At 40.4% G+C, this 18,517-nt stretch overlaps 1 protein-coding gene across 8 annotated transcripts in view; it reads right to left on the bottom strand.

The window, feature by feature from the left end:
- The window catches only part of SHANK3 (SH3 and multiple ankyrin repeat domains 3), a 597,458-nt gene that overhangs the window by 139,785 nt on the left and 439,156 nt on the right, over window positions 1–18,517 (bottom strand). For 5 of the 8 annotated variants that reach the window (XM_068275859.1, XM_068275860.1, XM_068275857.1 and 2 more), the window contains one exon: window positions 13,924–14,075. In XM_068275859.1, the coding sequence (XP_068131960.1) occupies window positions 13,924–14,075 (152 nt within the window). Of the gene's footprint in view, window positions 1–1,525; window positions 1,547–13,923; window positions 14,076–18,517 lie in introns of all 8 variants that reach the window. The other 3 variants (XM_068275861.1, XM_068275863.1, XM_068275864.1) reach the window with 1 other exon arrangement.

Here is an 18,517-nt window from a genome sequence, read left to right as displayed (position 1 = left end):
ACTTTTATGCAGCAGAAACCTTGACCAGCAGCTGCATACCAACATCAATTTCAGAACATTAAAAATACACATTAATAAAGGTCAGTCTCTCAGAAACTCAAGGCAACAAAGTCTGGACATCTTTGGACAAAGCCTTTCAGCACTATGTGATCATCAATCAATGTAAAGAGGGTGCAAACACCTAGTAAAAACATACTTATCTGATAACCAATGCCACTCCGTAGAGCAGATTTTTTTTTAGCACTTAAAATCTGCAAACACCAGAATGCATGGCAGCAAGAAGCGTTCATGCTCTTTAAAATGGGTGCTTTGGAACCCAAACGCTACTCACAGATGCTACATTTTATACTGTGGCTCTCCTTAAAAGGTACCTAAATTGACATGCAACGTTAGGAGATAAACACATGAATGAATAGTTCCAATCCTACTTAGAACTATACTTTTTACTCCTTTTTTCCTTATTGTAAGGGCTGTGAACCCAAGGCTCTACATGACAGTTTCACTGCAGTTAGGAAAGTCAGACTGCATTGTAACTTTCACTCATAACAAATTAGAAGTCATAAAACTCCTTTGTGGCTGAGAATCACTTCTGTGATTTGGGACAGTGCACGGGATAGAACATTTTTTTTTAAAGTTAAAAGTGTGTCTGTATGGGAACAATAAACACTAAAACACTGTCCTCATTCACCGGAGACAGTTAACACTTTAAACCTAGATTGTTAAAATAGGAGTATGAAGTTTAGGGAAAGTTCTATTTGATACAATTGTTTATCTCATCATTTTATTTTCATCCCAGGTTTGCTTTAATCTCTCAGGAATTAGACCTTTAGGAAAACTTGAACTTCCTGGTTTGTTGGTTTTTGTTCCTACAGAGGTGTCTCCCAGATTCTGAAAGGATCACAGCAGCTATTTTTGCTGGAAATAGAAAGTGAAACTGAAATGCAATGATACTCTATGAAAAATGCATGGGGCTTGATTCACAAAGCCATGATAACTGTTATCACGGCTGCGAAAAAGTGCTTTGCGCGCATTTTGTCGCAAAAAATGGTTATCGCGCACAAAAATTTGCGTGATGACATGAATTTTTGCGCGGTAACGTTCACGTGATAACGCATGCGTGGAACGCTAACGCATGGAAAATTTGTGTTATCGTGCAAACGCGAATTTTTGCGCGCGGTAACCGTTTTCCTGCTAAGCACTTTTCACAGCGTGATAACAGTTATCACTGCTTTGTGAATCAAGTTCATTGAATTTAACCGTCTACCAAGCATTATAGGGAACATCAATGTGAGACTCCTGCACTTGGTTACAGAAGGCTCATTGACGGCTGCGCTTTCAGCGTGATGACATAGAAGAGTCACCGGTAAATTGGAATTTCCATTTTTGCTTTTCTGTGGAAATTCCATTTTAAGAACGGAAAAGGGAAAGGAAAACACATACACAGGGTTGAGGACAAGGTGTAATGAGGAAATTGTATACATAGATTGGAAGTTAATGCCTATGTGCAAAAGAGAGTGATAGTTACCTATGTTATGAACGAGAGCATCTGCAATGGAGCATGGAGAATAAAACAGCCAATGAGACAAAGTATGAGAGATGCTGAGACAAACATTCAATAACAAACACACAATATTCCAGTCATCACAATAGAAAAGTCAGCTCACATAATTTATAATTAAAAGCCATACACAATATTTAAAAAAAAATGAAAAGAGTTTAAAATATATAAGCTAATGCCACGGCCATACCAAATGAAAACACAAAGAGCAAAAAGCAGAAGAGCACGCATGAAACCTCAAAAACAAGCAAATGTGGTAAAATGTTGTGTAATGTATGCTATGAGTATGGGTAAATATAGGTCTTTATCTAGATATATATATATATATATATATATATATATATATATATATATATATATGATAGATTTGTTAGAACGGACATGATTCACTAAGTTTCTGCTTAGCTGGAGCTTACATCGGAACTTCGATGTAAAGCTGAATCTGAGAAACAGGGAGCATGTGGCTAAAAGTGAACAGGGCCACCAGTTTCCAATGTAGTGTGCCAATGATACTGTGCCTCCAACAGAGTGTCCCAGCTTTCCAGTACCCAAATTAGTATGCTCCAGCTTGTCAGCACCCATTATACTGTGCCCAGTGGTGTAGCAATTGGGGATGCTAAAGCTGTGATTACACCGAGCCCCTAAACCTGTAAATCTGAGGGGCCCATACAGGGAGTGCAGAATTATTAGGCAAATGAGTATTTTGACCACATCATCCTCTTGATGCGTGTTGTCTTACTCCACGCTGTATAGGCTCGAAAGCCTACTACCAATTAAGCATATTAGGTGATGTGCATCTCTGTAATGAGAAGGGGTGTGGTCTAATGACATCAACACCCTATATCAGGTGTGCATAATTATTAGGCAACTTCCTTTCCTTTGGCAAAATGGGTCAAAAGAAGGACTTGACAGGCTCAGAAAATTCAAAAATAGTGAGATATCTTGCGGAGGGATGCAGCACTCTTAAAATTGCAAAGCTTCTGAAGCGTGATCATCGAACAATCAAGCGTTTCATTCAAAATAGTTAACAGGGTCACAAGAAGTGTGTGGAAAAACCAAGACGCAAAATAACTGCCCATGAACTGAGAAAAGTCAAGCGTGCAGCTGCCAAGATGCCACTTGCCACCAGTTTGGCCATATTTCAGAGCTGCAACATCACTGGAGTGCCCAAAAGCACAAGGTGTGCAATACTCAGAGACATGGCCAAGTTAAAAAAAGGCTGAAAGACGACCACCACTGAACAAGACACACAAGCTGAAACGTCAAGATTGGGCCAGATGGATGGGCCCGTGGCTGGATTGGTAAAGGGCAGAGAGCTCCAGTCTGACTCAGACGCCAGCAAGGTGGAGGTGGAGTACTGGTTTGGGCTGGTATCATCAAAGATGAGCTTGTGGGGCCTTTTCGGGTTGAGGATGGAGTCAAGCTCAACTCCCAGTCCTACTGCCAGTTTCTGGAAGACACCTTCTTCAAGCAGTGGTACAGGAAGAAGTCTGCATCCTTCAAGAAAAACATGATTTTCATGCAGGACAATGCTCCATCACATGCGTCCAAGTACTCCACAGTGTGGCTGGCAAGAAAGGGTATAAAAGAAGAAAAACTAATGACATGGCCTCCTTGTTCACCAGATCTGAACCCCATTGAGAACCTGTGGTCCATCATAAAATGTGAGATTTACAAGGAGGGAAAACAGTACACCTCTCTGAACAATGTCTGAGAGGCTGTGGTTGCTGCTGCACGCAATGTTGATGGTGAACAGATCAAAACACTGACAGAATCCATGGATGGCAGGCTTTTGAGTGTCCTTGCAAAGAAAGGTGGCTATATTGGTCACTGATTTGTTTTTGTTTTGTTTTTGAATGTCAGAAATGTATATTTGTGAATGTTGAGATGTTATATTGGTTTCACTGGTAAAAATAAATAATTGAAATGGGTATATATTTGTTTTTGTTAAGTTGCCTAATATTTATGCACAGTAATAGTCACCTGCACACACAGATATCCCCCTAAAATAGCTAAAACTAAAAACAAACTAAAAACTACTTTCAAAAATATTCAGCTTTGATATTAATGAGTTTTTGGGTTCATTGAGAACATGGTTGTTGTTCAATAATAAAATTATTCCTCAAAAATACAACTTGCCTAATAATTCTGCACTCCCTGTATAGGGCTCACTTTTAGCTAGTACCCATCTTTCTGGTACTACTCATACTATGTCCTCGCCACTTAAAAAAACACCACTCTATTATATCCAAAGCTTTGTACTACTCACTAACCACATACAAAGACAACTGAAAAAATAATAATGTTAAAATTTGTGTAACACTTTTTTCCTCTCTGACTCAAAGCGTTTGATAGCTGCAGCCACTACTGGCGCACCCAGTGGGCCACCCTAGAACATTAGGATGTCTTGCTCAAGGACTTCTCATTGAATACCTACTGGCTTACCTTGGTCTTGTGTGTCAAAGGGTGCTGTCTTTAACCAGTACACTATACACCCACCCAACAATGATTGCCTGTGACCGTTGCCAGAAATTGAAGGGTTACCTAAAGGCTTGTACACATGTCAGACGGTTCTAGGCTAAGGCAACCTAAGATGTAGCATGTGTACAGCGGTCCCTGGATAAAAGTTTCCAAACCTCACCTGGATCATATAAAATGCACAGGGGCTGCAGAAAAGTTAATAAATAAGAAGTTGTGCAACTGTTGATTCATTGTACTTTTAGCAAATCTCATAATAATTCAATATGACCCAGGCAAGAGAGAAAATTTGTCACCTACTAGCTAACACTTTTCAACAAATCTAAGCCAAGTTTATTTGTGTGCTTCGATGTTGTCCATCACAGAGGAGCTTTAGTGAATCAGGTCCATCATGTTCTTGAATCATTATATTTTTGCCATATCTAAATATTATTAGGTCTGGGCTAAGGGACATCTATCTTAAGATGGTTTCAACATAATAAGGGGCTTTAACACCCACACACATTGTAAATGGTGGCAACTGGGGCTTTGTAAAAAGTTGTTGTAAAAAGCGGTGCCAAATGGGGCATACTGGCACCACACCATGCTGGATAGGCTTTGTAACACAATGTTGTAGTCTATAGTAACAATTTTCACAATGCAGTGCAGAGTGCTAAGAAAAATCAAATATGGCAATCAGTATTTTTGTATACCATTTCGTTATACTAAATGGGGTTGTATCAAACAGCATCATGTGCAAAGATGGAAGGGTTGTGGTGCTGAGTGCTGTGCATGACTTGGTACTGCTTTCAGTGTACAAGGACCCTGAAAGCACACACAGACATTATGGTGTGCTTACAAATGAAGGCACAATCCAAGCTTTTACAGCCTCCTGAATGCCAACCATGACATCAACATTTACACAAAGCTTGGCAAAGCCTTCTGTTAATGTCTGTGAAGAGAGTTAGGGGGATGAAAATTGAACCAGAGATTGGTGCCTGATCAGGTGTTCTTCCTGACATCACTGGCTGTCCCTTTGTATTCACAACACAGAGTCAGATTTTTCTTCAGATGATAGACCTAACCAATAACACATGCTAACCACCTTGTGGTGTGAAGGTCTACCTAGCTCCCACTATTTGAGCAGACTGCTTAGGTAGGCTCTCACAACACAGTCAAATATAAAACAAAATCTGACTAAGCTTTCACTACTGTTTCACTACTGTTTGTAGAGAAAATCAATGAATAATGTATGCAGAAAAATGACTTATTGCTATCTCAAAGGTGTTTAATGTTGGTAAATGTGACCCTCCTCAGATGTGGCAGAGTCTCCACAAACTCGTTTTGGAGATATCAAGCAAGCTGGATAGTAATGCACACATACCATAGCAGAGTGGCTTCCATTTTATGCACACCTCAGAACTGGGAGATGGTCAGGCTTGTGTAACACACATCAGAGGCAGTGGGGGAGGGACTTCTGTTATACATACACCTCAGAGGCAGGGAGCTTCTGTGACACAGACACCTTGGAAGCAAGGGGACCCTGTGATACATATACCTCAAAGGAGTGGGGAACGTGGCTTCTGTAATACACACACCAAATATCTCTATCTCTCTGTAATATGACAAATCATACATTCTAGCCAAAAACACTGATGTAGCAGGCAGCATTGTCAACATTACTTCTAGTTGAGGTCAATGTGTGGATATAAATGTTATAGTTGTACAGAAAAATGTTCAGTTTAAAGCATAACTCTACCTTTTTGACATATTTGATATTATAAAACAGAACACTGAGGCATGGTTATAGAATCCAGTGCAAGGCAAATTGCAGCAAAACTGGTGCAAAAGTAGAGCGATCAATCAAATCCTTTACTAGTGTGGCTTTTACTGGTTTTGATAAAATGTTCCCCAATGTCTTTGCAAACAACATTTAATGTGTACATTGTTACTGTACTCATACATTGTTCATTTATACTTTTACTACCATAAAGATAGTACAGCATGCTGATCACCATATTTGCCTTCTTCTGGATTTGAATTCCACCCGAGAGTGTTCTCCTCCATGGTATTGCCTAGAGTAAACATTTAAAGCAGACCGGAACTCCATGTTCAGAGGAAACATCATTATTAAAAATCCTTTTTCGTTGACCCTCTTTTATGTCTAGAAAGGCTCTTTTCCACAAAGTTGTGCTTTCTGTCATAGAAACATTGGGGAAGCCATGCTGAATTTCACCACAATATATTGAGCCAAAGGAACTCCCTTTCTGTTTCATCATAGCTATATGAAACACGAAGAGTATCAAGGAAATAGGCATCTGCAGAGACATATAGGGCCTCATGTACTAAGGCATCTCCAGATTTACTATGGAATCTCCAAGCATTCCACTGGGGAGGTTGCAAAGTATTCAGTAAACCTGGACTTTTTTTTAATCCACCTTTTTAAAGCCACCTTCAGTGAAAAGTTTTTGTATTTCAAAAAACTCAGGCTGGCCTGAATTGATTTAAAAAAAAAGTCTGTTGCTGTGGGTGCTGCTGTATAAAACTTTCAACCTAATACAATCCTGGTGGGAGTTCAGGTTTTCTGAATCCTGCTAGACAAGTATTCAGCTGCCCCGGACCTCCCTTGGTGGCGATTAGGCTGGTGGATCATCTTAACCCAAGCACTGGCCGAAGGTGTTCTCCTCACTCACGTCTACTCTGTGCGGTTTCATTAGTTGTCCGCCCCCCCCCCCACGATCCCCGCCGCAACATAACTTGTCACTACTAGCCTCTGTGTGTGTCTGTAAAGCCTTGGCCCTGCACTGTCACCCGAGGGATCCCTGCTGAGTGACAGTCCTCGTATGTGTTTACAAGGCGTAAGCAATTGCAGCTGTATCAATGCAATTTTTGTTTTTCATGCTACATCACTTGTGACATCCCAAATAGAAACAATTCTAGATGCCTTAATAAATCAAGAGATGTCTTAATAAATCTGGCACACAATGTTATAAGTTTCTTATGCCAAACATTATTTTTCCCTTTGCATTAAAGAGGCACTATGGCAAATGAATCATATGTACCGTATTTTCCGGACCATAAGACGCACTTTTTCTCCCCCCAAAATGGGGGGAAAAAGTCAGTGCGTCTTATGGTCCAAATGGTAAAATTTGGGCTAGCTCTAGATGTCCCCCCTGCTAATGATGCCTGATGAGCCCTTCTGCAACCGGTGCCCGATAGTCTCGAAAGCGGGACCACAGGTCCCTCACTGAGCCAATCACTGCACTTGCTGAGTGTCAGTGACCTATCAGAAGTGAGTAGGAGTCGTTCCTTTGCTTGTTAAGGAACTACTCCCACTGACTTCTGATAGGTCACTGACGCTCAGCAAGTGCAGTGATTGGCTTCAAAGAGGGAGCTGTGGTCCCGCCTCCAAGACCATCGGGATCTGAGCAGTGGCTGGGCAGCCTCGTGTGTGCGTGTGTGCAGATCACCCGGAGAGCTGTGAGTCTTTATGAGCTGCTGTCATTTCTCACTTCAGATCGGAGAGCTGTGAGTTTTTATGAGCTGCTGTTATTTCTCACTTCAGATCCAGGCAGATCAGGGCGGTGTGAATAACCTGATCCTGGCTCAAAGCTGGAAGTCTTCTCTTTGATCTGTGTTTAGAAGCCCTGCGATCCTGCTCTGTGTCGTCTCTCAGCCTAGTCTTCCTACATGTCGGGTGAGCTCACGTGACATGCAGGAAGTAAGAGGGGGCTGAAAGACGACACACTGCAGGATCGCAGGGCTTCTAAACACAGATCAGAGACAAGAGACGTCCAGCTGTGAGCCAGGATCAGGTTACTCGCACACACTACAACCCTGATCTGCCTGTGTCTAGTAGTGAGGAATAACAGCAGCTCATAAAGACAGCTCTCCTGCTTGTGAATCGTTCAAGTGGCTTATGTGCCTGATAAAAGGTGAAAAGGTTAATGAACCAGGAGGAACTTTGCCTGCTGTCCTACTCCTGTAATGAAATGCAAATAATCCCTACAAGCTACAGAGTGTAAAGGGAATCAGAGACACATATTTTGATGTTCCTATGGCACTCAATAGTTAAATGATTAACTATCATTTTGGATGACAGAACACACTGCTGCAGCCAAGCATTCTGCTCTGTGGAGAGGGGATGGGGACAGTTATGAGGTAACAGTGCTAACTTGTCATTTCACAATCTGTCCTAACAAATCAAAGAACTGCGTAGAAGACAGAAAGTGCTAATGGTAGATGTCTGATGAAAATCATGTGCATGGGGCTTTTTATTTATAACTTACAATTAGCTATGTAGAATGTGCATGTGGCTCAGAAATGGCTTTTGGCATTAACACTGCAGTGCACATGTCCCTAGATCTCAAAACTGGCGAAAAACCAATGATACAAGCACCGTTTGATTTTGAGCCCCAATTTTAGTTATTTTAACACAAGTTAGGTGATGGTACAACACTACATTAACATCGTGAAAGGAATGTGCAAGGAAAGGAGAAACACCAATACACTTGGCACTGCTGTAATGGAATCTTCTTTATTGTTAAACCTCAAGTTGCCACTAAATGAACATGAAGATATACCTATCCTATTTGGGCTCATGATTGCTGTAACCACCACATATTGTCCAGGCACCACATACATGTTCAATCAGCCATTGCTGTAACAGGTAAAGCTCCACAAGACACCCCTGTACCTTGGACACACCAAGTTTAGTATATATATCTTTTCTTCCTTGTTTTTTGTCCACTAAAACGTAGGTGCGTCTTATGGTCCGAAAAATACGGTACCTTTTGGGCACCATGCACAGATTTTCTTGTAGCAGATAACTTAGTGCAACAACGGCACTTCAAAAGCATATTTGGTGATTGGATCTTGTGATCACATGACTTTGAGCTATACCGGACTTGATAGCAGAAATCCTCTGCCATCTGTCCTGAGTTCCAACATTGCAATCTAGTAGGGGATAGACAGGCACTACACTACCTCCTACATACTTTATTTTGTTATAGCTTAAAGTACAACTGTAGCAAGAGGGCTATGGAGGGTGCCATATTTACTTCCTTATAGGCAATGCCAGTTGTTTGGTTATCCTGCTGATCCTCTGCCTCTAATACTTTTAGCCATAGACCCTCAACAAGCATGCAGCAGATCAGATATTTCTGACATTGTTAGGAAAAACCTGCACGTGCTTCACCCCTCCTCTGAATTCCTCTGCCAGAACATATCCGTCACTCCCCAACTTTTGATATCTTTCAACGTGCCCTCCAAACTCACTTTTTCTGTCAAGCATAAAGTAGGATGCGAAAGTTTTGGCAACCTTGTTAATCATGATTTTTCTGTATAAATCGTTTGAGGTTATGATAAAAAATGCCAGTTAAATATATCATATACAGTAGTAGACACACACAGTGATATTTGGGAAGTGAAATGAAGTTTATTGAATTTTCAGAAAGTGTGCAATAATTGTTTAAACAAAATTAGGCAGGTGCATAAATTTGGGCACCACAAAAAAGAAATGAAATCAATATTTAGTAGATCCTCCTTTTGCAGAAATTAAAGCCTCTAAACGCTTTTTGTAGGTTGCAATGAGAGTCTGGATTCTGGTTGAAGGTATTTTGGATCATTCTTCTTTACATCTCTAGTTCATTCAGGTTTGATGGTTCCCAAGCATGGACAGCTCTCTTTAACTCATACCACAGATTTTCAATTATATTCAGGTCTGGAGATTGAGATGACCATTCCAGAATGTTGTACTTGTTCCTCTGTATGAATGTCTTAGTGGATTTTGAGTGTTTAGGGTCATTGTCTTGTCGAAAGATCCACCCCCGGCACAGCTTCAGCTGTCACTGATTCCTGGACATTGGTCTGCAGAATCTGCTGATACTAAGTGGAATCCATGTGCTCCTCAACTTTGTTAAGATTCCCAGTCCCTGCACTGGCCACACAGCATGATGGGACCACCACCATATTTTACTGTAGGTAGAGGGTGTTTTTCTTGAAATGCTGTGTTCTTTTTTTCTCCATGCACAATGCCCCTTGTTATGCTCAAATAACTCAATTTTTGTTTCATCAGTCCACAGCACCTTATTCCAAAATGAAGCTGGCTTGTCCAAATGTGCGTTAGCATACCTTAAGCGGCTCTGTTTGTGCTGTGAGCGGAGAAAAGGCTTCCTCTGCATCATTCTTGCATACAGCATCTCCTTGTGTAAATAGTTGAACGATGCACAGTGACTCCATCTGCAGCAAGATGATGTTGTTGGTCTTTGGTACTGGTCTGTGGGTTGACTGACTGTTCTCACTATTCGTCGCTTCTGTCTATCCAAGATTTTGCTTGGTCTGCCACTTCAAGCCTTAACTAGAACTGAGCCTGTGGTCTTCCATTTCCTCAATATGTTCTTAACTGTGGAAACAGACAGCTGAAATCTCTGAGACAGCTTTCTGTATTCCTCCCCTAAACCATGATGTTGAACAATCTTTGTCTTCAGGTCAATTGAGATTTGTTTTCAGAGAAAATTAAAAGAGGAGGGAAACTTACAACTGACCCCCTTAAATACTCTTTCTCATAACTGGATTCACCTGTGTATGTAGTTCAGGGATTACTGAGCTTACCAAGCCAATAGGAGTTACAATAATTAGTTCTAAAGGATTTGGAATCACTAAAATGACAACAGTGCTCAAATTTATGCACCTGCCTAATTATATTTAAACAATTATTGCACACTTTCTGTAAATCCAATAAACTTAATTTCCCTCCTCAAATATTACTGTGTGTGCCTCCTATATGATATATTTAACTGACATTTTTTATCATAACAACCAACAATTTATACAGGAAAATCATGACGATTAACAAGGTTGCCCAAACCTTCGCATCCAACTGTATGTAGATAAGGATTGTCATTTCTATGTGGTGGTGAACACAGCTGTAACCCGCTTGTGGTCTGTCTGTAATTTGGGCACTACCAAAGGGTGAGAGGCTGTTATACTATGCCTGCTGGTGACAGTGTTTTGTCAATGAACTCCATTGGTTTATTTTCTTGGGACATATTGGTGCAAGGTGGTGTGATATATACTGTAGAATCAGTGTTACGCTATAAAAACAAGGAACACCAAGAGCCCCAACAGTGTAATATGTACTGGTAAATGGTTACTAGATAAGAATAAATATTAATACTCACAAACCAGGGTTACCATTAGGCAAGCACTGTAAAAGCAGGTGGGGAGATTTTCCTGACCCCAATCAGGAATAAGAAGTCACTCTCTGTAGATGAGAAAAAGGGGGTTCAACCCTCCACCCAGGGTGGACTCAATATTATGCAGGCGAACAGAGGCGCCAAAAGGATAAAAGGAAGCTAAATGAGCTTAAAAAAACTAATTCTTGGTAAATAGAGGAGGTAGTGGTGGACTTACCTCCTCCACACAACGACTGTAGTAAAGACAGTCAATATATTTTAGTTATGAACTCCAAATATGCGACGCGTTTCGCAGGTTTGATCCCGCTTCATCAGGCAATAACAACGGAGCAATAGCATATGTGGTCAGTAGAAGAGCCAGGCACCTCTCCGTTGTTATTGCCTGATGAAGCGGGATCAAACCTGCGAAACGCGTTGCATATTTGGAGTTCATAAATAAAATATATTGACTGTCTTTACTACAGTCGTTGTGTGTCTACTTGGAGGAGGTAGGTCCACCACTACCACCTCTATTTACCAATCATTTGTTTTTTTAAGCTCATTTAGCTTCTTTTTATCCTTTTGGCGCCTCTGTTCTCCTGCATAATATTCAGTGTTACGCTATGTTTCTTTTGTTTTTTGGCTTGTTTTGAGGTACACACTGAAGGAGGAATTGGACTGGATCCAAAGCACATGTGTGGGCACAAGCTCCAATATTGGACTTTAATTTGTCTCACTCAGTATGCTGAGTATTTTCAGTATTGCAAACTATGTGGGAAGATAAATTTTTCAGTTTTTTGGTTTTGTATTATTGCACAGACCAGACTTTTTTACCACAATTTTTTTTTCTTTTTCACAAATTTTTAAAGGACTTTTTATTACATTGTGTATACGAGAAGCACACACCTTGATCTAGTTAAAACTTTAGAAAACTAAGCCTGCATACACATTTGCAACTTCTGTCAACCAAAAAAATCTTTAGTGTAGTTTTGGGTTACATTCTAGCTGTGAGGTTTGCAGATAGGCTGCATGGCTCTCAGCCCTGCAACATGATGTGCTCTATGGGTAGGGGAGGATGAGGACATGAAATCATCACCCTGATGTGAGAGTTGTAAAAAAAAACAATAGACAGGAGTAAGATCCATGACAAGGCGAAAAAGATCTGCCCACCCAGATCACTAGAGGGAAGAACATCAGTATTGAGGAACACCTACACTTTAGACTTTCAACTGAGATGAATAGGAACAATCGTCTCAAGGAAAATAAAAGGTACGTGTGTGAGTGTACGTAGCCTAACTAGATTAACAGGTGTATAATGAGAAGCCAGAATGGCTAGTTGCACGTATGTCTAGAAAAAAAAATTAGGCAGATTTTAAAAGGAAATTTACCGAGGATAGGATCTTAAAAGAAAGCGAGAGAAGAGAGAAATGCAAACTTTACTAGGCCCAGCTGTGCCTAATAAACGAAAGGAGGCTAGGCCAGAAGACATATCATCTTACAATATCAGAATGCACACCTGTAGCCTAGACTTGGGCACCGTAGACAGCTGAACAAATAATACATTTTTTTTTATAATTGAATGTTCATGAAGTCTTATAATGGTACAATACTACAGATGAAGTTTAACGTTTTTTAATATTAAATAGTTTGAGTTCAGGTATGCTTTAAAATACAGAAATCACCACTATAGCTTACCTACCCTTTGCACTGACTCTAACGCCTCATAAAAGCAGCTTTTTGCTGTTATGACTAATAAAACCACCGTGGAGAAATGTACTTTTGCCATCTGTGTTCTGTTTACCTGGTGTTAATATAAATAGCAGCTGAAGGACAACAGATGATTATGCCCATGGAAGATGCTGCCAAAAAGGTGTCCACAGACATGAACCAACTTATCTAGAAACTATGCTGTGGATGCTCAGCAGACCTTAACAAATTAGTGATGATAGAGTCATAAGACTGGGCAGTTTGGAAAGAACCACGGCACAAGCAGGACATGTCCAATCTAAGTACTAATAGTTGAGCTATTGGCTCACACGATGCTTTGTGGCCACATGGACATTCTTATAAACAATGATTTAGCATGAAAGCAAATACGACTGAAAAAAATGAAAATATTGCTTGGGCCCTCAGTGCTGGTAAAGTTGCCAAAGAGATTGTTCAATTAGGCTAACACAAGATCAGCTTCTCACCTTGCCTTAAGACAGGAACAGCACTGATAGATGGTTAATTTCTTCCACTCAAATTGGTGCTAGTATATGTATCTGAGTATTACTAAGGTTAGATTGTAAGGTTTCCTGGCACCAGGGAATGCCTAGAACATTGTGTTGTATATGTTGTAACACTGTGAAATATGGCAACACCTTATATATAAGAAAATTATGGAGTCTAAAGATCCGTATAGCTCCTATTAACAAGTGAACATTTCCAAATGGGCACAGTTGATCTCAAAGTCTCTATAAGCAATTAATAAACATACATGCTCATTACAAGGCTGAATATTATACCACAATATTTATAACATTAAATGTGTCATAAATGTAATTTATGCTATACAATCTGGAAATATAGAGATTCCTAAAGCACACGTCAGCTGCAACTGTATATCAGTTCTGCTTAGGAAGTACTTGTGTACTTTATGCAATTGTGTCAATCACATTCACCACACTTTCTTTTTTAAGTTCTTATTTATGTTATTTACCAAAACTGAAAAGTTTTAAGCCTCACACTTACCCTTTACTCTCTCCCCTCTGTTGAGCTGAATCTCTCCAGGTCCTTGTGGTTCATATGACTTCACTGCTATGAACGTTCTTCCAGGGACAGCGCTGTACAATTTCCTTTTTGGCCCTCTGGGGCCGGTGCTCCTCATATCGAATGGCCCAGGGCTGTAAACAAACACATAGGTGATGGTGCTGAGTGGGGGTTGGTGTGCCATTTGGGAAGATGGTACCTCATAGTTGCCCCACAGTCTAACTGACATCTCAACTTTGGGGTGGACAGTGGCCCTGGATACTTGTTGAATGACCTAAGGTTTTCATAGTGGGCCTCAGATACTCCTTCAAACTCATTCTGAGTTGTAGAATTTCTTGTCAAGCCCTATTCTCTTGCACAGAAAGCTTTCAGCTAAATGAGGGCTACTATGTACTCTATATCACCTTATATCACCTCTCCCCTCCCTCTAACCCAGCAAATCTTAAATAGAGATACAAAAAAATTAGGTCAGAAAACAAAGCAAGAAGCGAGAGTGTGAAATATATGATAAGGTAAGATGGAGGAAATAAACAAGGTGATTGTGAGAAGGGCAAAGAGAAGGGATAGAGAAGGGCACAGGAGCAGAACACTGCGAATCAAAATGATGGAGAGTAAGAATCCAGAGGGGAGAAGAAAGGGTAGAAGAGGAGGGCTGATGAGAGATGGACAGAGATATAAATGAAGATACAGACTGAAGCTGGTCTGGAACACAAGAAGGAGGATGGAAGCAGGGAGAGAGCTCGAGGGATGGAAGGAGCGTGAAAAGAGAGAGATGGAGAGAATGGAAAGCACGGCTGTCTGCAGTTCTCCCTGTTCTTTTTGCCGTTTCAGTTAAACTGTCAGCAGCAGAGGAGGGAGAGAGTGAGGAGGGAGGACAGGGGGAGGAGAAGGGGGGCTTGTCCATTCATGCTTCTCTCTCCCCCCGGCATTCTACAATACCCAGACCTGCTAACCTCCGCCCCTCACTCACCAATCTTCACCTTGATCAATAGACAGCCTTTCAGAGTCTATGCAGGTCCTATCTTGGCCTCTCGCTTGCTGCTATTCCTCCGTGATTGGTCTACTACAGCATCCCTTTTACATTTCTATACCACATTTAAACCTTTACAATAAATGGCACGATACAGTAGGATTGTATCATTTGGTTGTTGATGTTTTTCTGCATTTTTTTTTAATTCCTCTTCACGTTATATTTTATTCTGCAGCATATACATACTTTCCTGATGGCTTTCCTTTTTCCTCTCCTTTGCTACCTTTAATTCTTCTCAGCCTACCTTATCACATCACCTGTGTATATTTTACCTCAGTGTTTCTCTTTGCAGTCATCTTGCTTCAATACTTTGGCAAATTTCCAAAGGCCTCCTGCTTTCCTTTTAAATCACTGAAATCTGTCCCTTTCAGCACACCATTTTTTAGCTCTTCAACAATATTTTGTCCCTTCTCTCTTGCCCTCACTTTTCTTTCCTTCCTGCTCTTCCGCCCGCTCACTTTCACTGTCTCCCTCCTCTCTCTGCTGCCTGACAGATTTTGAATTACTGCAGAGAGAGTGTGATGGGAGCTGAATATTAATGCAAAACGTGTGACAGAGAAAGAGACTGTTTGGTTATAAATATAGAGAACACTCCATATTAGACACACAGCTTTGGAAAACAGCCATTGTTACACTACTGAACAATGACACGTGGCATGTACCTGTTACTGTAAAAGGAGACTACTCCACCAAGTATATGGCAGCAGTAGTACTCACACAGGCAGCACTGTTACATAACTTCATAAAAATACATTGCTTGTGAGAGAATGCAAGGTTGTAAAGGCATTCAGTTGTAGACAATTGATGACAGTGAATATGATCTGTTAATGCATCAGAACACATCTAAACTGGACACAGTGATTTATATAAAATAACTTTTAAAGTTAAAAATTGCCAGGCATTATCACTACTAAAGACCATAAAGATGTATGTAAAGTTAACAGAAAATCTATAACTTCAAAAAGCAGTATCAGTGGTTATTTACCTGTTTACTTTTGTCTCTGATCCAGTAACAGCTTGACAGGTTTCAATACCACCTACTTTAGCAGTTCATTACTTATGTGGCTTGAAGAATTTAACCCCATTATTTTCAGTCTAATGATTTGAGCGCTACACATTAGCGTGCAGGATAATTTTGGCACAATGGGCTTGATTCACTAAACCGTGATAACTCAAATATCACACCTTATGAAAAGATATCACACCTTATCAAAGTTATCACACCTTATCAAAGTTATCACACCTTATCAAAGTTATCACACCTTATGGAAAGATATCACACCTTATGGAAAGATATCACACCTTATTAAAGTTATCATGCCTTATCAGAGTAGCATAGCGAGCGCTACAAACCTGCAGGGGCTTAGGGCAGGATAAGTTCGTAGCGGTTGCTATGCTACTCTGATAGGGTGTGATAACTTTGACAAGGTGTGATAGCTTTTCATAAGGTGTGATAACTTTGATAAGGTGTGATATCTTTTCATAAGGTGTGATATGTGATCTTTTATAAGGTGTGATATTTGAGTTATCACGATTTAATGAATCAAGCCCAATGTATTTGAGTGCAGTCCAATTTTGTTTTCTGTTTCTGCTTCAGCATACTCATCCGTAATATAATGACATGATAAAAAAAGGATATGTTCGAAATGTGTACATAACTCACTTCCAAATACTAACCTTAATCCTTCACTATGTGTTAAATGTAATTAAAAATCTTTCCTGGACAACACCTAACACTAACTCTGAACTTCTATGTACACCTAACCCTAACCTTTCCACTTTAAAAAATATATACAAAAACATTATTGCGGCCACTTTATGCAGTCTTTGTTGCCATAGACTAATGCTATATACACATTTGAAAGATAAATGAAAGATCATAGACCAATTTTAACACCTTCCATGTAGTATGAGAACCATACTTTACACAGTCTATTCTATTAAGCTGAACTCCCCATCAGATAAAAATCTTTGCAAGATGCTGCACACACAGATGCTGTACACATTCAAAAGATCAGTATCTGCAAAAGATCTATTCCTGCAAAAGATCCGTTCCTGCAAAATGCATTCATAATCTATGATATCTGCAGATCCTCATACACACCTTGTTTAACAGACATTCATCTGTATATCTGACAATCATCTGCAGATCTGAAAATCCATCCTGGTGGATCTAATCTGCAGATGAATGTCTGTTACCTAACTCTGATACCTAACCCTTAACCCTCCCTCTACCGATACCTAGCCCTTAACCCACCTTCTACTGATACCTAATCCTTAACCCTCCCTCTACTTATGCCTAACCCTTAAAGGATACCCGAACTGACATGTGACATGATGAGATAGACATGTGTATGTACAGTTCCTAGCACACAAATAACTAGGCTGTGTTCCTTTTTTCTTTCTCTGCCTGAAAGAGTTAAATATCAGGGATGTAAGTGGCTGACTCAGTCCTGACTCAGACAGGAAGTGACTACAGTGTGACCCTCACTAATAAAAAAAAATCCTCTTTGTATCTCTTTCTGGCTCTTAGAAGCCATTTTCTGCTAGTAAAGTGTTTTATAGTTGGAATTTCTTATGTGTGGGTCACACTGTAGTCACTTCCTGTCTGAGTCAGGACTGAGTCAGCCACTTACATACCTGATATTTAACTCTTTCAGGCAGAAAAAGAAAAAAAGGAACACAGCATAGTTATTTGTGTGCTAGGCACTGTACATACACATGTCTATCTCATCATGTCACATGTCAGTTCGGTTATCTTTTAACCTTCCCCCTACTGATACCTAGCCCTTAACCCTCCCTCTACCGATACCTAGCCCTTAACCCTCCCTCTACTGATACCTAGCCCTTAACCCTCCCTCTACCGATACCTAGCCCTTAACCCTCCCTCTACCGATACCTAGCCCTTAACCCTGTCTCTACTGATACCTAACCCTTAACCCTCCCTTTACTGATACCTAACCCTTAACCTTATCTCTACTGATACCTAACCCTTAACCCCCCTGTACTGATACCTAATTCTTAACCTTCCCTCTACTGAAACCTAACCCTTAAACCTCCCTCTACTCATACCTAACACTTAACTCTCCCCCTACTTATGCCTAACCCTTAACCCTCATTCTACTTATACCTAACCCTTAAACTCCCAAGCTGCGCCTAACCCTTAACCCACCTGGCAGCACCTAAATCTTAACACCCCCCACATCAATGTAAGGAGATTTGGGCAAACAAAGTATTCCCACTATGAAAAGTGCAGCTTTACAAAGCACTCGGCATCACCCCATAGGTATGTAGTTAGGCTCAGACCAAGACCTGGCCCTCCCCCCCCCCCCAAAAAAGAAAATTTTACTCCTGATACTCAGGTCACTTTAATCAAATTGTATGAGTTACATTTTTATACATTCATGATTTAAATTACTTTATATCTAGAGTAAATAGTGGCCTTCTCTATCTGCCTGGAGGTCAGGTTTAAGTGATCATTGTAACCTATTTAGTAACATAAAAGCAATAGGGACATACATAAGTATTTTAGTCAGATGTGAATCT

This window comes from Hyperolius riggenbachi, chromosome 3 (genome assembly GCF_040937935.1).
Source record: "Hyperolius riggenbachi isolate aHypRig1 chromosome 3, aHypRig1.pri, whole genome shotgun sequence".
In the NCBI taxonomy this organism is placed as follows: Eukaryota; Metazoa; Chordata; class Amphibia; order Anura; family Hyperoliidae; genus Hyperolius; species Hyperolius riggenbachi.
This window is presented reverse-complemented; position numbering and strand designations above follow the sequence as displayed.